This window comes from Mustelus asterias, chromosome 14 (assembly GCF_964213995.1).
Source record: "Mustelus asterias chromosome 14, sMusAst1.hap1.1, whole genome shotgun sequence".
NCBI classification, from domain to species: domain Eukaryota; kingdom Metazoa; phylum Chordata; class Chondrichthyes; order Carcharhiniformes; family Triakidae; genus Mustelus; species Mustelus asterias.
In genome coordinates, this window is record NC_135814.1 from 45,233,858 (window position 1) to 45,258,763 (window position 24,906).

The 24,906-nt window shown below is 39.2% G+C and overlaps 1 protein-coding gene across 11 annotated transcripts in view; it reads left to right on the forward strand.

Annotated features, from left to right (window-relative positions):
- The window catches only part of baz2ba (bromodomain adjacent to zinc finger domain, 2Ba), a 267,052-nt gene that overhangs the window by 198,809 nt on the left and 43,337 nt on the right, over positions 1 to 24,906 (forward strand). For 2 of the 11 annotated variants that reach the window (XM_078228289.1, XM_078228297.1), the window contains exons 18-28: positions 3,634 to 3,699; positions 12,456 to 12,521; positions 12,932 to 12,976; positions 13,243 to 13,269; positions 15,076 to 15,141; positions 17,163 to 17,303; positions 20,223 to 20,477; positions 22,444 to 22,658; positions 22,741 to 22,815; positions 23,183 to 23,426; positions 24,702 to 24,764. In XM_078228289.1, coding sequence (XP_078084415.1) covers positions 3,634 to 3,699; positions 12,456 to 12,521; positions 12,932 to 12,976; positions 13,243 to 13,269; positions 15,076 to 15,141; positions 17,163 to 17,303; positions 20,223 to 20,477; positions 22,444 to 22,658; positions 22,741 to 22,815; positions 23,183 to 23,426; positions 24,702 to 24,764 — 1,263 coding nt within the window. Of the gene's footprint in view, positions 1 to 3,633; positions 3,700 to 12,455; positions 12,522 to 12,931; positions 12,977 to 13,242; positions 13,276 to 15,075; positions 15,142 to 17,162; positions 17,304 to 20,222; positions 20,478 to 22,443; positions 22,659 to 22,740; positions 22,816 to 23,182; positions 23,427 to 24,701; positions 24,765 to 24,906 lie in introns of all 11 variants that reach the window. The other 9 variants (XM_078228290.1, XM_078228299.1, XM_078228292.1 and 6 more) reach the window with 5 other exon arrangements.

Genomic DNA, 24,906 nt, shown 5'->3' on the forward strand with positions numbered 1-24,906 from the left:
CATGGGAAGTCCTTGCTGTTGGCCAGAGTGCCTAGAGACAAGCAGGCAGGAGAGACAGGGCAAAAGGGGAGAGAGAATATATGACCAGATGGTGGAAAAGAGAGCCCGCCAGAAGTAACAAAACATCAGTTGATGTCAGGCCAACTATTCACCTGTGCCAGCTGCAGAAGAGAATGCAATTCATAAATCGGCCTCTACAACCACAACCGACTCAGTTAAATCTAGAAGTGACATTCACCCTGGGTGCCGTCCATCCTGGGGCTGACGCGTACAATCACTTGATTTTAATTTAGTATGTGCTGATGTCTATACGCAGTAGTGAAGGTCCTAAAGGAAATTAATCTGCCAGCTTTAACCAGTTTTATAATGCATGCAAATCCACAGCATAAAGCTGTCCATAGTTTGTCAGGTGAGTGGGAATTCTGTTCACAAACAGAACTTATAAAGACACAGACTCAATTTACATGAATAATGGTTGGAATGCGAATACTTACAACTAATCCAGTCTTTAAGAAACAACGGCCTCAGTGCTCCGCGCCAACAACTGCCAGTTTCCAGATGCAATTTTACATCTCATCCGCTTCATCCTGGACCACAATATCTTCACCTTCAACAACCAGTTCTTCATCCAGACACACGGAACAGCCATGGGGACCAAATTTGCACCTCAATATGCCAACATCTTCATGCACAGGTTCGAACAAGACTTCTTCACCGCACGGGACCTTCAACCGATGCTATACACTAGATACATCGATGACATTTTCTTCCTTTGGACTCATGGTGAACAATCACTGAAACAACTCTATGATGACATCAACAAGTTCCATCCCACCATCAGGCTCACCATAGACTACTCTCCGGAATCGGTTGCATTCTTGGACACGCGCATCTCCATTAAGGACGGTCACCTCAGCACCTCACTGTACCGCAAGCCCACGGATAACCTCACGATGCTCCACTTCTCCAGCTTCCACCCTAAACACGTTAAAGAAGCCATCCCCTACGGACAAGCCCTCCGTATACACAGGATCTGCTCGGATGAGGAGGATCGCAACAGACACCTCCAGACGCTGAAAGATGCCCTCATAAGAACAGGATATGGCGTTAGACTCATTGATCAACAGTTCCAACGCGCCACAGCGAAAAACCGCACCGACCTCCTCAGAAGACAAACACGGGACACAGTGGACAGAGTACCCTTCATTGTCCAGTACTTCCCCGGAGCGGAGAAGCTATGGCATCTCCTCCGGAGCCTTCAACATGTCATTGATGAAGACGAACATCTCGCCAAGGCCATCCCCACACCCCCACTTCTTGCCTTCAAACAACCGCACAACCTCAAACAGACCATTGTCCGCAGCAAACTACCCAGCCTTCAGGAGAACAGTGACCAAGACACCACACAACCCTGCCACAGCAACCTCTGCAAGACGTGCCGGATCATCGACACAGATGCCATTATCTCACGTGAGAACACCATCCACCAAGTACACGGTACATACTCTTGCAACTCGGCCAACGTTGTCTACCTGATACGCTGCAAGAAAGGATGTCCCGAGGCATGGTACATTGGGGAAACTATGCAGACGCTGCGACAACGGATGAATGAACACCGCTCGACAATCACCAGGCAAGACTGTTCTCTTCCTGTTGGGGAGCACTTCAGCGGTCACGGGCATTCGGCCTCTGATATTCGGGTAAGCGTTCTCCAAGGCGGCCTTCGCGACACACGACAGCGCAGAGTCGCTGAGCAGAAACTGATAGCCAAGTTCCGCACACACAAGGACGGCCTCAACCGGGATATTGGGTTTATGTCACACTATTTGTAACTCCCACAGTTGCGTGGACCTGCAGAGTTTCACTGGCTGTCTTGTCTGGAGACAATACACATCTTTTTAGCCTGTCTTGATGCTCTCTCCACTCCCATTGTTTTGTTTCTTAAAGACTGGATTAGTTGTAAGTATTCGCATTCCAACCATTATTCATGTAAATTGAGTCTGTGTCTTTATAAGTTCTGTTTGTGAACAGAATTCCCACTCACCTGAAGAAGGGGCTCAGAGCCTCGAAAGCTTGTGTGGCTTTTGCTACCAAATAAACCTGTTGGACTTTAACCTGGTGTTGTTAAACTTCTTACTGTGTTTACCCCATTCCAACGCCGGCATCTCCACATCATAGTTTGTCACTCATTGCTTGCTGGCAAAGAACATCGAATATAGGAAATGTGAAGTTCACAATAGTGCATCTTGTGAGCTATTTTGTTTTGTTTGAGTGGAATTACATTAGCAGAGTATAGAGTTTTCCTGCCTCTCTGGAAGGAACGATGTGGTGGCGTTCGTTGAACGGATACAACGGGTATCCACTTTGATATATTGCCACCAGCATTTTTTAAAAGGGGCACCACAATTATTTTGCAGCTGATGGGGGATAGAATTAGGATCTCTCCAAACAAATATTAATGGATACATGATAATATTCTTAGAATCATAGAAACCCTACAGTGCAGAAGGAGGCCATTCGGCCCATCGAGTCTGCACGACAACAATCCTACATGGCCTTACCCCCACTCCCCCACACATTTACCCCACTAATCCCTCAAACCTACACATCCCAGGACACTAAGGGGCAATTTAGCATGGCCAATCAACCTAACCCGCACATCTTTGGACTGATTGCTAAACTAAAGTAAGTGGCCCAAAAGTCACTGCCTAGCCAATACCAAAGTCATAAGACAAATCACTGCAAATTTAACCAAGCCCAGGAGCTCTTCCATGATATGTTGATGGTCGATATTTATGACTTTCTCTGGTGAAACAGGCATGCAGCAGAGAAATCCACAAAATGACAAGGAACAAGTAGGTCAATGTTGCATACAGTAGTCTTGATCACATGTCACATTCTTCTGGGGGGAAACATCTCCTGACCTACTAAAATGGTGTTTAGCCAGTGTTGCTTTTTGTTGGTTTGTTATATTGTCACAATTCTTTGAGTCATTCACTGGAAGTTCAAATTTCTTTTCAAAATTTTTAGTCTGTATGGGGTTGTAACATTGGTCAGCTCCTTAATCTACAGAGGCATTTTCTGTTCGTATCCAGCATTTTAAAGAGGCCCCTTTGTGGACTGGCGAAGAGAAAGCTTATTCCATTCCCTTACAAGTGATAGATAATTATTGTTAGTATTATTGTTGGTTTATTGAAAATAATTCACTACTGGTATATTGAATAATTTTATAACTAGTAAATGTACAATAAGGTAGATTATTCCTTTTGATGAAATCAGCAGAAAAATAGTCGCCTTTCCATTTTGCCCTTCACCTTAATACTGCATGGGTGCCATAACTATTTAATTTACACAAAAATACAAAGTTAGATGCTGCACATAAAATTAAGCAGCTCTGATAGGATCTAAGTAATGGTTACGTGAGTGCAGCTCTCAATAATGGCATTTTATGTTACATAGATTAACATCTGCAAAAGATTATAGTCTGCAGGTATCGAAAGAAGCAAATAGAGTTGTCAATTTATTTTTACAATATAAATACTCGACCTGCTTAACCAAAATATTTTGTTTATTTAATTTTAAGAATAGTTATGCACTTTTTAAAATGCTGATACTGTGAATGTTTTTCTACAGGAAAAAATCAAAAGAATTCAGCAAATAAGAATGGAAAAGGAACTGAGAGCTCAGCAAATTCTAGAGGTAGAATCTCCCATGGATTTCTTTTGTGTATGTTGAGACTTAAAATAAGTAATTTGATGTGATATGCAGATTGTAGAGTTTTGATTTTGTGTTTTGCAATGCATATGTAAGGGCTATTCCAGAATCTAACACATATGCAGGTGATAGTGTCATTTTAATTTGACACTAAACCCTGCTGAGTGTAATGGTAGCTAATGGAGGCCTGTCTCCTCACCTTGCCCCACACTTGCGGAATGGTGCCCCTCAAGCTTTATATAACCAATTGTCTCTCTCGAAAGAAGAAAGCTGCCTGTGGTTCTTTATGGACTATGGCTAATTACTGATTTACTTAGTGACTAAGATCTTCTAAAACCTCTTGTTTACAGTACCTATTGTGAAGTAGTTTTGTTATGGACCATGGGGAAAAGATGGGCATGTGACACTGGGTGAATTACTCTTGCAGAGAGTGGGCACAGGCACATTTGGCCAAATGGCCTCCTGTGTTGTAACCAATCTTTGGTTCTGCCTTGTGTTGTGTGGATTTGCTGTAGTTGCTTAAAATGTAGGTATTTAATTTTCTCCTTCCCCAATTTAAAACAAAATGGTATGTACATTATTTGAAATATACTTTCTCTTGTTTTCTTCCAAATGGTAGATTTGGTCATTCTTGCTGAGACAGTTCTTTAAAAGTTACTGTTTCTAATAGTAAAGTCTTCCAAGGACCCACACCACGGGCCCGATTCTCCCATCGCGACGTGCTAATTTTTTGGAGCGTCGGGTTGGGAGATGCGCATGTCGGCCATTTTGCGGGATTCATGCATGCGTTCCCAACGTATGTGCGTCTCCCACCACCAGAGAGCAGGCGCGGTCAAGACCATGCTGGAAACTGGTGGGAAGATCAGGTAAGTGGTTTTAATCTATTTTTCATGCAATTCATATTCATATCAGGCCCAGAACTGAATTCTCCAGGCCTAATAGCATCTCCCACCCCGCCAGGAGTGTTTCACTCCAACTGGGTTTAGAGTAGCTGCCCACATTCGGAGAACTAGTGGGAGACCCTGCTGGAGTGAAGGGGGAGGCAATCGGGGCCCGCCAGGGGGTTGGGCAGTGGAAGGTTGGTGCCCCCTGAGCATGGGCACTTTGGCAGTGCCAGCCTGTGCCCCCGGCACTGCCCAAGGGACAAAGTGCCCATGCCCAGTGGGCACCTTGGCACCACCCACTGGGCATCGGGTACTGCCAAGGGGGGCCCCTATTGTGGGCGGGCTTAGGGGCGATCAGTGGGGTTGGGGGGCCCCACTGCCATTCTGCATGGGGATCGGTTGGGCTGGAGGGAGGCCAGCGATTGGTGTGGGGGGGGGGGGGGGTGGAGGAGAGAATTGTCACCGCTAAGGGGGGGGGGGGTGCTGGAGATCAGGGCGCTCTGGGGGCGGAGTTTAGGGGCAGCATTGCCAGGGTCCTGGGCTGGCCAGCAATGAAGCAGGCCAGCAAACAGGATCGGGGCCACTGCGCATGTGCAGAGGCCCGGAACTGTCAGACTCTGGCGTGAATAGGCCCTGCCCTGAACTCCCACTGAAACAACAATGGTGATTTGCACCATTTTTCCTGCCAATTCAGCAGTTAGAATTTTTTTGGGAGACTCACCCCCACATTTATGTGGTCATTCTAAATGGATCCGGCTAGCTGATTAATGCTTGTGGCAGCATTTAAGCTGAACATCCAAATGCCTCAAGCATTACAAACTCATAGCTAAGAAGATTTATTTAAAGGTTATCCAGAATATTGGAAGGAAATCCTCTACAAAGGCCAAAATTGCTTTTTTTGAATGCTTATTTGTCATGTGATGGTTTGTTTAGGTGTGTACTGGGCACAGTACTTCCACCTGAACAGGCTGAAAACTCCCATAGAATATTTCTATCTTGCAGAATTTGATCATTATAGTGGGAAATTCTCAGTGCCCTGTTCGAATGAAAGCAAGTTGTATTTGTATGGCACCTTTATCACAAAATGCCCCAAGTTGTAGTTACAGGAACATTGTAAAGTAGCAATTTGACACCAAGCTGCATGAGGCAAATGACCAAACACAACCAAAAAGGTAGATTTTTAGAAGTACCCGAAAGGAGAAAAAAGGTAGAGAGTCAAAGTTAGGGAAGGAATTCCAGAGCTTAGGACCTAGGTAGCAGAAGATACAGCAACCAATTGTACAGCAGTTAAAATCCGGGATATCCCAAGGCAAGACTTACTTGAGTGTAGATATCCCAGAGGGTTGTAGGGCTGAAGAAAATTACTGATAAAAGGAGAGGTGAAGCCAAGAAGGGACTTGAAAACCAGGATTAAAATAAGGACACAAGCAGCAGAGGTTTGGATAACCTTGAGTTTACAGAGGGTAGGTTTTTAAAAAAAATAATTAATGGACTGTGAGCATCACTGACAAGAGCCGCACTTATAGCCCATCACTAATTGCTGTTGAGAAGGTGATCATGAGCCACTTATTTGAACTGCTGCAGTTCATGTGATGTAGGCACAGGCGCAGTGCTGTTCGAGATGGAGTTCCAGTATTTTAACTCTGACAGTGAAGGAATGGCATCCTGGTTGGGATGGTGTGTTATTCGGAGGGGAACTTGCAGATGATGATGTTCCCAGTCTGGGACTGTATACCTTGGAGTTTAGAAGAGTGAAGGGTAACCTTATTCAAACATACAAGATCCTGAGGGGGCTTGACAGGGTAGATGGTGAGATGTTTTCACTAATGGGAGAGTCTCGAACAAGGAGACATAGCTACAAGATAAAGGGACAGTCTTTTAAAATTGAGGTGCGTAGAAATTTCTTGCAGAGGGTAGTGAATCTCTGGAATTCTCTACCCCAAAGGGCGGTAGAGGCTGGATCATTAGAAGTATTTAAAGTGGAGGTGGACAAATATTTGATAGATTGAGGAATAGAGGGCTATAGGGAATGGCACAGAAAAGGAGTTGAGACCGGCATTGATCAGCCTTGATCATATTGAATGGCGGGGCAGGCTTGAACGGCCTGGTGGCTTACTGCTTCTATTTCTTGTGTTCTGCTGCTCTTGTTCTCCTACTTTGTAGAGGTCAAAGATTTGGAAGGTGCTGCTGGTGAGTGGTTACAGTATATGTTACAGACGGTGCACACTGTTGCCATTGTGTACCAGTGTAGGAGGAAATTAGTGTTTAAGATGATGGATGAGTTGTTGATCAAGTGGGTGTTTTTGCCTCAATGTGTTAAGCTTCCTGAGTGGTGTTGAAGCTGTGCTCCAGGCAAATGGAGAGTATTTCATCACACTCCTAATGTGCCTTGTAGATGGTAGGGGGCAGCTGGGATTGAGTTGGAGTAGTCAAGTCTAGAAGTGACAGGGGCATGAATGAGTGTTTCAGCTGAGCTGAGGCAGGGGTGAAGTTTGGTGATGTTATTGAGGTGGAACTAGGAAGTCTTTGGTGGTCAGAGGTCTTTGAGTTGCAAACAGCCTTGTCCAGCTTCAAACAGTTGCCATTGTACTGCCATCCAGCTGGACATCAGTGGAAATGTGGTCAGATGTGTCAAAGGCTGTAGACACCTCGAGAAGGACAAAGAGGCATCATTTATTTTGGTTACCATCGCATAGGATGTCTTTGATAAGAGCTGCTTTGGTATTGTGGCAGAGACTTGATTGGTCGGATTCAAGCATGTAGTTTTTGGGAAGGTGGGCACAGATCTGGGAGGTGACAGTACTTTCAGGGACTTTGGAGAGAAAAGAAAGTTTGGAGATGGGTGGTAGCTTGCATGAATGATGTGGTTATTTTTGAGGAGAAGGGTGATAATGGCAATTTTGAGGGAGAGGGGGACTGGAGGGAAGAAGCAGAGGCAGCTGATCGGATTACCTTAGTCTTGATGACAAAGAAGTTCATAAGACAGGGGAGAGGGGTATAAGAAACCTGCTTGCAGTAGAAAAGGGAAACCTATTTGCAGCAAAAGGAAAAAAAGAATCTGGCGGTTTGCTTTGCATCCTTGGGTTATCCTGGAATAGTAAGCATGTTTAGAGGATGAGAACTGAACTCGATAGTTGTTCGTGACAGAGCTCTGGCGAAGGGTCATCCAGACTTGAAACGTTGGCTCTATTCTCTCTCCACAGATGCTGTCAGACCCGTTGAGATTTTCCAGCATTTTCTGCTTTTGTTTCGGATTCCAGCATCCCCAATAATTTGCTTTCATCGATAGTTGTTCAGGTGTTCTAGCCAGATATGCCAATAAGTGGCTAAAGCAAGTATCCTGCATATCTTTCAAGTCTATATTCCCTTGCACTTAAAGAAGCAGAGATAAGCACCTCACTGGGGAATGGTTAGTTTGAGAAAGTGTTATGATTTTAGTGGGAATTATGGTATCAAAGAAGGAAAATTAGTAGCTGCAGAAATGTCATGATGAACAGATGACTGACGGCTAGACAGTTGGGATTTTAGAAGTGTGGTTACAATTGGGGAGTAGTTTTTTTTTCCATGGACGGCGCAAAAGGCAGGAGGGAAATTTTGAGTTTAGGTCCAGGTTTCAGGTTAAAAGACAGAGCTTTGTAAAAGTTCTTGGAGGTATTTCTGACATTTTATTGCCAGTTTTAGAACTAACTTTCATGATTTTATTTCAATCTTTTTTTACATTTATTTGTTTCAAGTTCTATACACTTATTTAAGTAAAGAAATGGTCAGAAACCATGGTGAGACTTATTTGAGCAGGTTTGGTCATATTTGTCACTATATGTATTACTGGATGGTTGATTTGGAGAAAAGTGAGATGTGAATTGCTTGGATTTCTGCTGTTTGCTTGTTTCTCATTCATCATTCCAGGTACTTTTTACTTCAGTCATGTTTAGTGAATTGGACTATTAATTTATCATTCAACAGATTTGTTTTTTGTGCAGCAGATTTTGATGTTTGGAGATTCCCTTAGGCCACAGACAGATGTGAAGCCTTTGAAAGATGTGATGCTATTGAAGTGTGCAAGGCATAGCGTGCAGCTTAGGTGATATAAAATACTTTGCTCTTGTGATGTTGAGACCTAATTGTTCTGTCCATCGGATCTCTTTTTTTTGAAAATTGTGAATCACCCAATATTTGAACAGACCTGTCATGCTCTTTTGTTCCAAGGAAGATTTTCTTACAAGTGATGGCATTGCTAGTGATGCTATTGTTATATCACTTGTCTAATTTCTTTTTGAAGAGTAACCTGAACAAGCTGCATTGATTTTGCTTCCCTTTTGTGAACACATTCCTTTCGGGCCATTTCTCATTAGAGCACTGCCAGAAGCATCATTATTCAAAAATGCTATTCAAACTGAATAAAAATACTTAATGGGTAATAACAGTTAGGTTTTCCTGGCGCATAGTCCCTAATTTGGAGTCGTGGTCCCTATGATGCCTATGTTAAGGTACACCCTATTTCAGAAAGAAATTTGTGACTTACATATTTAAAGTATTATTTAACAAGTGCAGTTTTGACATTTTTAAAGTATTGTTTTAATTAGTGCAGTTTAATATAAAAAATGTCTTCAAATCTTAGGGCTTCCTGACTTGCTGAAAGTTTGGCCGTAATATTAACACATCTATGGGGTACATCATTATTATGATATAGAAATTCCAGGAAATTATGGCATCCCTCTCTTAAAATAGCTGGGTTTGCTCAATTAACGCCATGTGATTGTCATAATCACGGTATTTCAGAAAGGCATTGCAGGGCTCAGAAAGAGTATTCAACCACTTGGTATGTTTCGACACATTTTGCTTGAAATGCCCACTAAATATAGTTCTCTGGGTCTAAAATCTTGAAGGAGTGTTATATTAAAATGTGACTATTTTGAAATTTGATTACTTGTTGAAGAATGATGTTGCTTTATTTAAAAATACAACTCTGGTAATGGGAGATGCAAGGACTTGCTGATATTGTTCACTGTGAGTAAGAGAAATTTTTCACATCTGGCTGATTTATCAGGAAAGGAAGTGTAAACAATTTTACCCAAACTTTTGTTAGAAAGTAAGTTTAGAGAAACCGAGAACAGAACCCAGGGCAGCACGGTAGCACAGTGGTTAGCACTGCTGCCTCACAGCGCCAGCGACCCGGGTTCGATTCCCGACTTGGGTCACTGTCTGTGTGGAGTTTGCACATTCTCCCCATGTCTGTGTGGGTTTCTTCCGGGTGCTCTGGTTTCCTCCCACAGTCCAAAGATGTATGGGTTAGGTGGATTGGCCATGCTAAATTACCCCTTAGTGTCAGGAAGACTTGGGGTTACGGGGATAGGGCCTGGGTGGAATTGTGGTTGATGCAGACTTGATGGGCTGAATGGCCTCCTCCTGCGCTGTAGGATTCTATGATTCTAACCCCATCGCAAAACATAGTTGGCCAACAAAATGTCTGACACATTATGCACTTCTTAAATGGAGGCTTGCAAGGAGACAAACTTCAGTCTTTATCAAACTGTCAGTGTATTCTGTTAAAATAAAGCTACCGCCACCTACTTTCAAGATGGGCTGTTTGAAGTGAAGTACCATTTTTCGCCAGCCTGATAAGCCATAAAAATTGTTTGCAAAATAAGAAAAATGCTTCTATATGTACCATTGTTTTAATATGAAAAGAAGAAACCCTGGAGAAATGATTCAGCTGTTTTTTGTACTGAAATATTAAGTATTTATTGCTCCAATCTGTAGAGTGTTCCTGTGTCTTGGATGTGTATTGGATATTGGCTGTGTTGGTTGTAATTGGCTACTGTGTGTGTTTGCTGCGGCGTACTCTATTTTTCTAGAAAATTCTGGTGTGAATACGGCAGTGGAGGGTTGAAGTGAACTAAGGTTTAAGTTATGTTCACTGCTGTTCCTGCAAAATTCTGGATCTTAAACTTGTTTTAATAGAATGAAAAAGATAATCAGTTCTTCGTAACTAGATGACTTGATGGTGTTACTGGCATTATTTTGGTGATCAATCCAGCTTTGCAAACATTTTCCTGCTGTGACCCCATTTTGATACTTGAAGATTGGTGCAACCCCAGATTAATAGCAGGGGGTTTGGGGGTTGTTGAGTGGGGCCATGGGTTTTGTTCGTAATTGTTTTGGAGACTCTGGGGCTTTGGAGCAAAGAACCGTGCATGGGCATGTAATGAAGTCTCAGTACCGTTTCCAATTCTTTGCCACCAGAGTCTGCGATGATGATTCTGTGACCCCCCCCAATGCGTGTTGCGAGTGACAATTTAGGAAATCCTGGTGATCCTAGCAGGTTCTTCCTTTCTGGTGGTAACCTATTGAAAAAGCTTTGGTTAGCTTTTGGATGTGATTGACATAAAATAAATAATTGGTAGGGGCTATAATAAAAACAGAAAGTGCTGGAAATACTTAGCAGGTTTGAAGCATCTGTGAAGAGAGTGACAAAGTTAGTATTTCAAGTTGATGATCTTTCATCAGGTAATCGATTTGAAACACCAGCAGTTGTCTTTTCACATTTGCTGCTAGACCTGCTGAGCATTTTCTGTTTTTATTTCATATTTCCTAAATCTGCAGAACATTGCTTTTAGATTGGTAGGGACTATTGTTTTTGTTTATTTTTCTAATTATAGGTGCAGTTAATAGTTCTAGGATTATGATGGATGAATAAGAGAATTTGACTGGAAGTGTAGACCTGCATAGAAGAGTATTGTGAAATGATAGGTTTTCTTTTTGCAATTCCAAAGATCAACAAGCAGTGTTGCACAAAATTGACTTTTTTATTCTTCGTTCAGAATCTCTAATCCAGTGGTTCCCAAACTTTTTTCACTGGGCCGCACTTTCAGAGTAAAAATTTGCTCGCGCCACACCAAATTTTTTATTGATAAGAAATACATTCAAAAACAAAAAAAAAACAACTCCTAGCAGTGCTTGATTCATAGCATAGAACACAACTATATAATATGATCATGGGACATCCAGAAAGTATAAAACAATGCTTGTTTAAACCATGTTTAAATGTTTCTTTGATTGTCCTTGAATCTTCCCGCCACACTTGCCATCCTCTCTCGCCTCACCAGTGTGGCGCGCCGCACCCTTTGGGAACCACTGCTCTAATCTGTTTTTCAGTGCGTTGATTTTAGCACAGAATAGCAGCTCCCATTCATTTAGTCTGTACCTGAAAGTCTGTGTTTATGCCCATGTAGTTTTGAATCATAAGTAGTAGGTTTTCTTGGATGAGTGGCATTTTTTTTGCTTCTCATAATAGATATTATTAATGAAAATATCTGAGATAGTTGAGTACGTAAATGTGTGTACATGCAAGTGTTTGTTCAGTCTGTTTGTTGTTTTAAAAACAATTGCTTAATTGCTACACACATTTTTAGATATATTCATCTATCTCCATAGTCTCAGAAGGCTTTTCTTCGGGCATGTTTAGTTATGAATTTAAATGAAGTTGACAATTTTGCTGAACACAATCTCTTCTGATGGTGGTCCTTGTCCTGTATTGTTTTAAGAAATCTCATACTTCTGACAGTATATAATTGTAAGTATTTTGGATTTGACGTAGGGAGTTCTTGAATAGCCCTTAAAATCTTTTCTTTATCTCTTCAAACGTTTAAGTTATTTGTAATGATGTTTTTTTTGTGTGTTCAATTTTAAGCTGTTAGAAATATTTGTGATGTACAAATCCTAGCTGAAGTTCTGTAGAAACTCTAGCTCATTGGCACTTTGCTGTGTTGTATAGCATGTAATTCTTAAAAGCTTGAGATTGTTTCAAGTTTTAGTAGTGCTTTTTGCGTGACCTCCAGACCTGTTTTGCATGCACAGGCTAAGAGGAAAAAGAAGGAAGAAGCAGCAAATGCAAAATTATTGGAAGCCGAGAAACGGATGCAGGTTAGTTTAGATGGATCTCTAGACCAATGAACTTCAATGGGCAATTGTGCAGGGAGCTTATTTAATTATTAAGAATATTCAGATAGGTGATGATATTCAATGTATTATATAGGGACCTTAACCAAAATAGAGGAAGTAATTTAGACAGCGATATGATAGGACCTTGTTCATGGCACCGTGCCATTTGATTGTATTGTTTAATGTGGAAAGTTTTGTGTTTGGTTGTTTCTCTTTGCAAGTAATTCAAAACAAAGTTACTTTTACCTTTTACTAATTTCAGAATCTTGCACTTCATGCCAGTCAGAGACCATTGGTTGGCATATTATTGGATTGTAATCGCCATCCGATTAGTCTCTTTCTTGTGTATAAATGCTGTATTGAAAAATTTATCTATTCTATTCCTTTTTAAGGAGAAGGAATTGAGAAGGCAACAAGCTGTCCTCCTCAAACATCAGGTTGGTAATTTATCTATACTGTACATTACTTAGTGAGTTTTTGCTCTACTGTCTGGATTCTTCTTTAGTTATGGGTAATATGTTGAAGTAAACATTTGTTCAAACTACAAAAAATTTATCTTTCCTCATTGTAATTATACATAATTTTTTCCTCAAGTTAAGTTGTCTTGCTTTGGTATTGGGAAAGTAATTTTTCTTATAATATGAACTGGTTTTATCATTTTGTGATTACTGTTTCATAATGATGTGCCAACTCTTTCTACCAGGAGTTGGAGAGGCATAGACTAGATATGGTATGGGTATGTTTTTTGTACATCTAACACCGCATCGTGATTTGGTTGTGATATGGTTGTCATAGTAATGCATAAAGTGTAGCACTGGCTGCTGTCATACTACATACTTCTGCATGGCTTTTACAGCACAGTGCATTGCATACATCTGCTATAACTTCAAAAGAAAAAAAAACGTTTAAAATCAACAACTGTAGCTTCCATGTTCAACAGTCTCCTTAAAAGATAGCTTCACCTCTTTGCAGGAGACAACAAAAGGATAAATATATAAGCCCTAAAATTGGATCAATTTCTTCTGAAATGATTAGAATACTATTAAATGTTTGATTTTTAGCACAATTCATTTCCTTGCCCCACATTATATTAAAGTTTATTCTTTACATCTCAGTACAATGCCATTCCAGCAAACCAAATTTCACATAATTAATCACAGTTGCTTTGAGTTCTATCTAGCTGTTACTAAATTGACAAAGGCATCCATGTGTCATTGTGAATGATGAAAATTGCACAATCCATTATTTCTATTCATAGTATCAATTAAGTGGATGTCATGATATTACATCAATGAATTTATTCAGAATGTATCTTATGATGAACTTTCTCTAACCAGCAAATCTAAAACATAAAACAAAAATGCTATGAAACACCTGTTTCTGTGCAGATATCTTGCATTGTAACATTTCAAGTTTATGGAGAATTGCATATCTTTTATTCACTGATGCGGGCCCAATTGGTTTGTTAGTTCATTGCCGTGCCATTGCGCATGGGCAAGACCAAGATGTTTAGATAAAGTGGGGTTTAAGAGCGTGGGATAATTAGAGCTGAACATGCTAATGTATTTAAAATATGCTTTTATACAATATCCTGTTATTTATAGTTAAATAGCAAACAATTTGACTAGCTTAAAACTGGAGTTGATTCGGGCTCAGGAGTTTGTCTGCAGTGCAGAAACTGGGAGATGAGCGTCTGTGACCTCAGGTTTCTGTTATAAGTGTGGACATGCAGAAATATATAAAGGAGATTCTACGATTCTTCATGTATTGTAAAGATTGTGAAATTGCTGTTAAGTGAAGAATTAAAATTAAAGAGAGAGGGAGTGAGAGAAAAAGCAAGAGTGACATAGAATAAGCTTCCAGTGACCCTGCAGCTCCACTCCGTGAAAAAGCTTGTCTTCTAGATTTGAGATTTCTCATTCTGGTTTGAGATTAGTAAAATAAATAATTTTGTTTGCTGGAATTTGAGCATAACATGCTAAATAATAAATTCTTCCTGAATAAAATTGATGTGGGATAGCTCAATATTTTTCCTCTAGTTGATGTTTTGGAATGCTAATTCTAATCTTGCATTTAAAACTTAGATATGCAGGTAATAAATGTTACAAAATTGGCTAATTACAACAGCTATTTATACTAATTGGCCTTTTACAAAATGTTTTGCGTCTGAAGCAGATGTAAGGTAATTAGCCTGTTGAAGCCGACCATTGCGCTTTATACCTGACAGCTATGGAGAAGCATCGCACTGATTTGCTCTGCTTTTCCAAGAACTACGTACATAACTTAAAGCATACGCTTTCGTTTTACACTGTCTTTACATCTGTTGCTTTTTTTGTTTTGCTTTTGATTGTCCATGTTACTTCCTAATCCTCAACTAAAATGTACACAAACTTGGCCATTGTCCGTTTTTATTGTAAACTGTTCACTATTGTCTAACTTTGCTAAATATAGTAAAACTAAATTTTCACAACTTAAATGTTGTTATTAATGTATAGTTTAACCACTTAAAGCTGAAATTTGTCTTGTGCACTGTCAGGAAAAAGAGAGGAGAAGACAACATATGATGCTTATGAAAGCAATGGAAGCCCGAAAAAAGGCTGAAGTAAGTAAAGAAAACACAGACTGGTTGGGCATGTTGGTATGTTTCTGTTCTGCATGTTCTATGTAATCTATAGAGTTATAGAAATTTACAGCTTAGGTGGTGGAGACCATTCAGCCCATCATACATGAGGTGGGCGTTTGAAAGAGCAGTTCTGTTTTATCCAACATAACCCTGTAAGTCTCGCATCCTGAAATATTTGTTCAACTCCCTTTTAAAATTACTTATGGAATCAGCTTCCACCGCCTTTTCAGCGAGACCTTTCCAGGCCCCGACAACTTTTTAAGTAATGGGATTTCTGCTCAATTTTCCTCTATATTACTTTCTCGTGATTTAGAATCTGTGACTTCTAGTTAGGTCACCTCTTAACCTTCTCTGCTCCAAGAAGAATAGTCCTAACTTTTTCAACCTTTCCTCATAATTGAAGTCCCTCATCCATGGCAGCATACTGGTGAGCTTCCTCGCTACCCTCTCTAGGGCATCTAGACATCTTTCCTGACGTGTGAAGCTTACAATTGTCTATAATACTTGAGCTGAGGCTAACCAGTGATTTATAACATTCTTGCATCATCTATTTGCTTTGATTTCCTTTGCCTCTATTTATAAACTCAAGTGACCCAGATGTCTCGGAGCTTTTCCTCCTATCTGTTTTCCTGGACTCAATATTCCCACTAGTTTTCAGGATCCCAAGAACACTCCCATCCAGTGACATGAATATCATGTTTTAATCTGTCATGTACATCCTGCCTACCCTAGTAATCTGTATCTGAGCTTTAAAACATTTCAAATAAATATTGAGCACATAGTTCAAGAGTAAGTTTGAATCACACACACAAAGGTGAAAACAGTGAATAAAGTAACAAGAAATAGGCCAATAAAATTAAAGCACAGCACACCTGCGCAAGCCATGCAGCTGATAGCTGCACTTGCACAACAGGTGAGACTAACAAATATCAAGTTTGAGTGTTGATTGTATTAATTTCTCAGTACTGTTGAACATGAGTCCTGATGTGTATCTGTTAACTTTGTAGTCCACAATTAGGTCCCTATTGCCAATGATTCCTATGCCTTGAATGAATAATGAACTGACCTCTGAATAGTCTTAAGCAGCTAAGTTTACATTGATTTGACTATTTAGAGCACTAGCTTTGAAGACAAACGGCAAAATCCTGTTGCCGTTCACGCTGGCAGGATCTTATGGTCCCGCTGATAGTGCACACCTGTTGCAGGTATCCGGCGGCAAGTGGTGCGTTCAATAGGAAACCCTGTTTATAATGGCGAGACCATAAAATCCCACCACTGCAAAACATGCCATGGAGAGGGAATAAAATCCAGCCCATAGGCTAGATTGGCAGATAAATATCAACAACAGCAAGTTATATTTTAATAGTGCTTTTAACATAATGACACGATCTAAGGCACATCAAGGAGCATTATGAAGCAAAGTACGACAACAAGCCACATAGGGAGATAGTGGGTTAGATGACTAAAAAACCTGGTCGAGATGAAGGTTTTAAGGTTTGCCTGAAAGGTGGGAAACCAGGTGGGGTTGGGTGTGATGGTGGCGGTGTGATTCCAGGGCCGGCAACTGAAGGCACTGACACCAGTGGTGGAGCATTTAAAATTCAGGATATACAGGAGACCAGAATTTGAGGTGCGCAGATATCTGGTTATGGGGCTGGAGGGGATTGCAGAGACAGGGAGATACAAGGCTATGAAGTAATTTGAAAATAAGGATGAGCATTTCAGAATCAAGACGTTGCTTGACCTGACCGAAACTAATGTAGGTCAGTAGCACAAGGGTGATAGGGGAATATGTCTTGCTGCGAGTTAGCACAAAATGCGCCAAATCCATTTGCAATGCCACGGAGATCTGCAGTACATATTGCTTTTAAAGTTAATTTATAATTATAGAGTATAGCAGTGCTAATGTTCTAAATTTTAATGATCATTGTAACTGAATGAATTTCTGAATGAAGTACATGTTAAAAAGGAAGAAAAGTTATAACCTGTATTATTCAAAGGAAAAGGAGCGGCTAAAGCAGGAGAAGAAAGTTGAAAAACGTTTAAATAAAGAGCGAAAATTAGAGCAGAAGAAATTGGAGCTGCAAATGGCAAAGGAGCTAAAGAAACCCAATGAAGATATGTGTTTGTCAGATCATAAGGTAAGCTTATTACAAGCATTAATCAATTTGTTTCAAATTTTTAAAAAAGTATTAATTATCCAGAAGTCTTTCTATCAAGTCTTCTGCAACGAATGTGTCAATTCAGTTGAGTATTTTGACCAGATAATAGCAACCCATGAAACAAGATACTCTGAGATACAACTAGTCTGAAATAGTAAAAGGAAGTATTATATAAATCAAGATTTTGTTTTTTATTTGTTCTCAGGATGTGGGCATAGCTGGCTGGTCCAGCATTTATTGCCCATCCCTAACTGTCTTTCATTTTAGAGGGCATTTGAAAATCAAACACATTGCTGTGAGTCTGGAGTCACATGTAGGCCAGAATATGAAAGGTGATCTTGGATTTAGAAACTAAAATATTTGTAGGTGCAAAGGAAAAGCAGAAGAGTTTTGAGATTTTTGGAAATTAACTAAAAGAAAGAGGAGGAAAATGTATGGAGCTGATTATTTGCAGCTTATGAAAAATAAGTGATGAAAGTTCAGTGTGCTGCTAATCAAAGTACTATTGATAAAAATGGTGATACAAGAAGTAGTGGAAGAGGTTAGAAATTAGATGAGCATTATACATATGTTGACAAGTTTATCTTGTCCCAAGTGTGCAAGAAAATTGTTTGGAAGTAACTTGCCAGCTATTGGTGTTATTTAATTCTTGGATGCGTTTTGCCTTCGTGGAAAGTTAAAAGATGTTGAGACGAAATATATATTTGGGATGAGATAACAAGCTCCATGACAGTATCTTCAGCTACTTCAGCCTTTGAGTGGTGGGGAAGGTTTCTAGTTCAGTCATGGGATGTAAGCATTGCTGGCAATGCCACATTTAATGACCTTTCCGAATTGTCCTTGAAAAGGTGGTGGTGAGCCAAGCAATTGTCAGTAGATTAAAAACTTAAAGGTGCAGCCATCAAGGAGAAACATTAAGAAACATGAAGAATTGTAGGGAGGGAAAAAAAAACTAGATTTTCATTGCCCTGTCAAGTGTACAGAGCATATGAGCATGTGATATCTAGCACATTCTGCTAGTGGCGCAGATAAAATAATGGTTCGAAGAGTGCAATGATAAGGAAACAGATTTAGTCTAAGAATTTATTGGAGTGAGGAAAGACAAAGATTTGCAGAATTATAAGGTTAATTAGGGATACAAAAAGGCAGATTGACAATTTGTTCAATTAATTCAGACTAGCCAAGGGAATCTACATTGCTGCTAATCTGGTGTGGAGTTAAGTGAAAAACATTGATTTATTGAAGTTGATAAAAATGGTGGTTTTCAACAGAGCGAAAGCGAGAGAAGTTAAATTTAGTTTTCTTGTTTTAAATAAAAGGTTGAGTAATCAAAATGAGGGGAAGGGTAGGATGGAATTTAATGTAGGTGACAAAGCTCTTGCCTATTGCATTAAATGTCAATCTGGTAAGCCTCCTGCAGGATCAGAGACCGACAGCTCTTCATTGTTTGGCATTGCCACCATGGAGGTGGTGGCTGCTGCTGGTAATGCACCTGCCACTGTCCCATCTGATTATGCTGCCCCACCATCAAACTCACCGTAGGGGGGAGGCATTAAATTGCGCGCGCACACACACACACAGACAACATGCATCTAGTGAAATATACAGAAGATAAAAAAAGTCAGGTGATTCAAGAGAGCCAAGGCAAATAGTGACAATATCACCAGGAACATGCCTGAGTACCACTCTTAGTTTGAAAATTGAGTCGGAAATACAAGAGGGAAAAAATCATTAGAGTTTGAAACTTGGATTTCAGTAGAAGTAACAAGATAGGTTGGGCTGACTTGAGCTGGAAGTAGATAGAATTTAGGATTAAATGGAATCCCATGAATATTAGTAAAATGATGGGCAAAGCAAGTGGAAGAAATCATGGATGTAGTGTGATCTATTCTAGTGTGTTTAATGGTTTGCATAGACCAAATAGCAAATTTGCTGGTTCACTATGCTGTTAAATCTTGCCATCTTATTGAGTTCCAGACACACAAGTCATACTTAGATCGATAATTGTTTCATCAAATTAGACTTGCCAGTCTTCGTTTTCTTCACAAGTTAAGTGTATTTTCTGATATCAGGTCTTTTGAACAATTGGTCAAAGCACTATGAATCTGTGACGCAGATTCTCATCCTTATTGAGTTTCTTCCCTGAGAGAAAAACCCATGAATACTTGTTTATTTTGCTCTTTTATTTTTTCACATTCTTCCTTGGAAACGTTTTAAAATATGCTCTGGGAGATCACAAATTTTATGGCTTTATGCGTTTACTTTTTATTCCTTATTTTTCACTCAATTTGCTGGTTATTTAAGTCATTATGGTTATGTTCCATTTGAATGAGCAGGGAAGGAAACTTCATTTTTCTGTTTGGAGAGTCAGAAAAGCGAGACTAATTGCTGGTATGGTTCAATGGCGGCATTAATTGCAAATGATCATATGAGAGAGAAATTCTAGTTAGGCCATCTGATTAAAACTTTTGTTTGAGGAGATGAACTCTCCAGGGAGCTAAGGAGAATACTATAGAAATGATGATACAAGAGAAAGGAAATGTCCAAGTTTATTGGAATTCTTCATCAGCTTGGGTTTTGATGTTCAGAAGCGCATTTTGCACTTTTAAAATAACGTGAAATGTTAGTTTGACATCCGTGTTTAGCTAACTGGAGACACAATTCAACTTGACTTTCAGTAACCTATTGAGTTATTTCCATTTTTTTTCCAATTTTATCTTTTATTAAGAACTCACGCTGAGATAAAATCTTCGTTTTTTTTTTAAAGAGGACTTTGCCAAATCTGCTATCATTTCTTGGAGAATGGTATCATTATGGTCTAATAAATTATAAAGAATGGCTGGTTAATCTTCAATGAAATATGACTATGCACTAAAACTTTTTTTTATCTGTTGCTAGGCTCTACCAGAGTTCTACCCCATTCCTGGCCTTGTACTGCCTGGGGGTGCCTTTGCTGATTGCCTTATGGTCATACAGTTTCTCCACAACTTTGGTAAGGTTCTAGGCTTTGATTTGAGCATTGATGTCCCAACTTTAAGCGTACTCCAAGAAGGGCTGCTTAATGTGGGTGACAGCATGGGCGAAGTTCAGGATTTGTTGGTGAGACTATTGGCTGCTGCTGTTCATGATCCAGGACTACCATCAGGCCATAAGGTATGACATCCACTTTATTTTTATTGACTAGAATGTTAAAATAAACAAAGCAAACCAGATTATTGCTTGTGTAACTGATTTTGTTTAATGACATTCTTCAAAAGTTTCTTTATATTAGGTATTTTGTTTCACCATTGTTTTATTGTCAGTGCACTTGCTCACTGATTAAGATAGAGGTTAATTCATCTGTCATTATCAATTCAACTTGCATCATCATCATCTAAGGAACCAGTTCGCATACAAAGATCTCAAGATAATTTTAAAAACAAAACCTAAAAATTATTTTGCACTTTTAAATGCTGAAATTAATGATTAATTAACTCTGAGCAGATAGATAAAATTTACTTTAAACAGTTGCTGTCATTGTTTTCTAAGAACACACAAATGTGTGTCTGTGTATGAGAAATTCTAAACTCAAATAGAAGCTGCAGAACGTGGCCCAGCCTCAGTATACAATTATAGATAATTGAGCTAAATCTGTTTGAGGATTATAATAGATATTGTTATAATGTGAAATACTGAGTGGGATTTTCCAGTTGCACTCACCCAGAGACTGGAAATTCCCACCAGAAGTCAATGGACCTTCAAATGGTCCGCCTAATTTTCTGTCCCGCCTAGCGGAACTGGAAAATTTACCCCAATGTTTGAGTTTACTTTTTCCTTCGACTTGAGCAATTCTTTTGAAATAATGTTGGAATAATAGCAATGAATTGTGGCACATTAATGATACAGCTGTGTAAGTACATTCAGCTTGCTTTATGTCTCCAATTAAAACCATTGTTAAGCATTGTCAAATTGTATCCTAATCAATTGACTAGGAAGCCAACTATTTTTGTTACTTCCAACCTCCACCTTTAACTTTTCTAACGGTTTGTTGTCAATGGAAAATGCACTACCTTTCAATGTTTATTTTAACACACTGTGTTACTGTCATGAACCTATAGGATGCCAGTTGGAAAAATTACAACCCATTTTTTCTGTCCATTTACAAAACATATTGAAGGTATTACGGGTATTCAATTTGACAGAGAATTTTAATTGGATAGTTTCATGTATTACTAATTTGACTTGAGATGTATACCAGTATCACAGCTCATCCTATCCTGGGTATCGAAATAGAAGCCTTTTTAATTTACAAAAATAAAAAAATTCTTTTCAAATTATTTTTAATGTCATGGTGAATTATTCTGAAAGAAGAACTACCACATGATCCTTAGATTGTGCCTTTATATAGTGAAAGAAGAGAGGGTAATGCAAGCAATGTCACTAATCTCAAAATAATGCCTTGAAAGAATGTCTGTCACGTGTTTTGGTATGAGCATTCTATGTTTGCTTGAATTGACCCTCAGTTGTCATTTCTGTCAGCAGATGTCACTAGAGTGCACCCTTTTCTGCCCACTGTCTCGACTAATGATGATGGGACCACGGGTTGCAACAGAGAATCCCTACGATCTAATCCAATTTCTAGAATGTATAATATGTAACTGTGATTTTGCTCTTTTCAAAAGATTTTCTTGTTAGATCAAGGCTAGACTTTGGATCAACGCGTTGTTTTATTTACTTAATGCAGAATTGAACAATGTAACACGGTTGATCTAACAAGAAAGCCTTTTAAAAGGAGCAGAATCACACACTGGCATATTATACATTCTAGAAATTGGATTACATTGTAGGAACTCTCTGTTGCAATCCCTGGTCTCATCATCATTTAGTCTAGACAGTGGGCAGAAAAGGGTGGACTCCAGTGACAGAAATCATAACTGAGGCTCAATCCAAGCAAATATAGAATGCTTATATATCTAAAAATGTGTTTCTCCTGCTTTCTTTGTACAAAAAGTAATAAAGATACTACTTTATTGCTCTAGATGTATGCATTTGACTTGGATACTTCTGCAAAACACACGGAATTCTGCATTTCAAGGCAGAGATGTTACCACGTAATTAATTTAAAAAAATTGTTCCACAGGCACGGACTTTTCTTGGAGACCATGTGACCAATGTCAGGATCAACAAGGACACCGTTTCAGAGATTTTGCAAATCTACCTGGAGGCCCACAATGGACAAACTGAACTTACAGAAAGTTTAAATACAAAACCTTTCCAGGCGCACACTCCAGCTCAGAAAGCTTCTGTACTTGCATTCTTGGTTAATGAACTTGCATGCAGCAAGGTTGTAGTAAAGTAAGTGCTTTTCCTTGAAATTTCATACAAAATGTGCCTTTTAGAATGGGGCCACTATTAATTTGCAATGCATTTCTTCTAGTGAAATCGATAAAAACATTGACCACATGTCCAATCTGAGAAGAGACAAATGGATTGTGGAAGGCAAACTTCGGAAGTAAGTTATTATGTTCTTCCTTGGACTTCACAAATTGAACTAATTTATCACTATTTACATTTTAATTTGAAATATTCCTGGATCTTAAACTTTTTTTAAGTGTTAAGTTGGGAAGCTTCCACCCCCCCCATAAATTATTCAGTATTACTACTGTCCCTTCCCCTGTTTCAATCAAATGGCATCACTGAATAATGAGATTTGTGTAAATTGTCTTGACTGGATGAAATTTATCAGAAGGGAGACTATGAAATTCTTATATTTTCTTTTCCCATAAGTCTTTGATTGAACGCGCTTCTTGTGAACTGCCAGAGATCATGATACAGTGCTTTGGTTTAAAAGACTGCTGACATACTTTAATTATTCCCAGGCTTAAAATCATTCATGCTAAACGAACTGGTAAGAAAGAGACTATTGGCAATGCTGATAGCAATGGAGAGCACCGTTTTTTAGGAACTCCCACTCCTGGCCGGAAGAGAAAAAGAAAATGTGGGGATAGTGATGATGACGATGACGACGATGATGACAGTGATGATCAGGGAGATGATGAGGATGATGATGAAGATAAAGATGAAGAGAAGAAAGCAAAAAAATTGGAAATTGCTGAAGATGAGGTAATTTGAGCAGTGCCTATTTTGAAACATAGTTAAAATTGAGCCTGTGTTTTGTAACACTGAGTCCAGAATTCAGGTCTTGTTGATTGCTAATGGAGACAGTGGAGGTATCAGTTTGATTAGTACTTCCTTGGCGATATGGAATTGGCAGATCCAAGTTATATTGTTGGCTTTGCACTATTTTCTGGTCAGCTAAAAATGAATTCTGCAGATGCATGCAGGCCTGATTATGTGTATGCATACCTCTAATACTACTCCCTTGTTTGATTTTGGTACAATTCTAATTGGACACATGATCCAGGGCAACGTGGCAATGCGATAATGAGTAAAACCACATCACATTGTAACTAGCACATTCACTCAATTCATTTGTGCATTTGCACATTCGTGAATATGGCTTACTGTTCAAACTTTTAGTCATTCCTCCTAATCTCTACCTGGTTTGACATCAGTCAGCATCAAGCTGCTGTTTGTCAAAAAAGAAATTGGACAGTTCTAAAATAAATCCTTGTAAATGCAAGCCAGTATGATTGGGCATTGCACTATTTAAGTTGAGGCACATTCATGACATATGGTGCATCACAGACTCGCTTCATTACGCTTTCTCTTGGGGTACTTTGTATATAATGGAAGTGATACTGCTTAGATGTAGAGCACATAAAATGGCTCTTTCTGGCACTTAAAATGTTCAATATTATGCAAATTAACTCTAAGCTATTAGTGTGATTTATCAATATTATCAATATCAAATGCCAATCTACTATTCTGTTGCATCAAAATCAAATTTCAACTGATGAAAATCACAGGAAATAGCATTTAAGTCAATGGTGTTCATTGCCAATCATTTTGACTGTGATAACTTGGCGTGGCCAGGTGACTGGACGTGGAGCCCACTTTACAATTGTTTGCAATACGAGAGAGAAGACGTAGATTCAAAATCCTTTTTCTAAAAAAAAAAATCAGCCCTTGTCTGTGTTTTTAATTTTAACATGTTGCCTACAGTATATACTACTTTAAAGATTAAATATGCATTCAACAAGATTTCAATCAGTAACTGTGAAGTGCAGACAAGACACTATAATAAATGATGGTGTTTGATACTATGTACTGATCTAACTAATAAGTGCATTTTGAAAAGCTCTGCCCTATAGGATTATCAGAGTTGAACTTGATCGCAGTTGACCTTAGGTGAACTTCACTGCATCTAATTTTGGACATCTCTAAAATGTCACAAGTACCTGTTCGTAATTATAGCTGTCTGTGTTTTCTTTTTAGGATGATGGAGAACAGTCGACTAGTGTGGAGGAATTGGAGAAACAGATTGAAAAGTTGAGCAAGGTATAGATTCTCTTGCTTCCAAAATGTAATTTGTATCAACCTGCAATGAGTATTTTAGATAATTATTTTTCTTGTTTTTTGGATTCAGAAATTTCTGACTTGTTGCCTTTGTTGTGTCATTCTTCAATCAGGATTAAGTTAT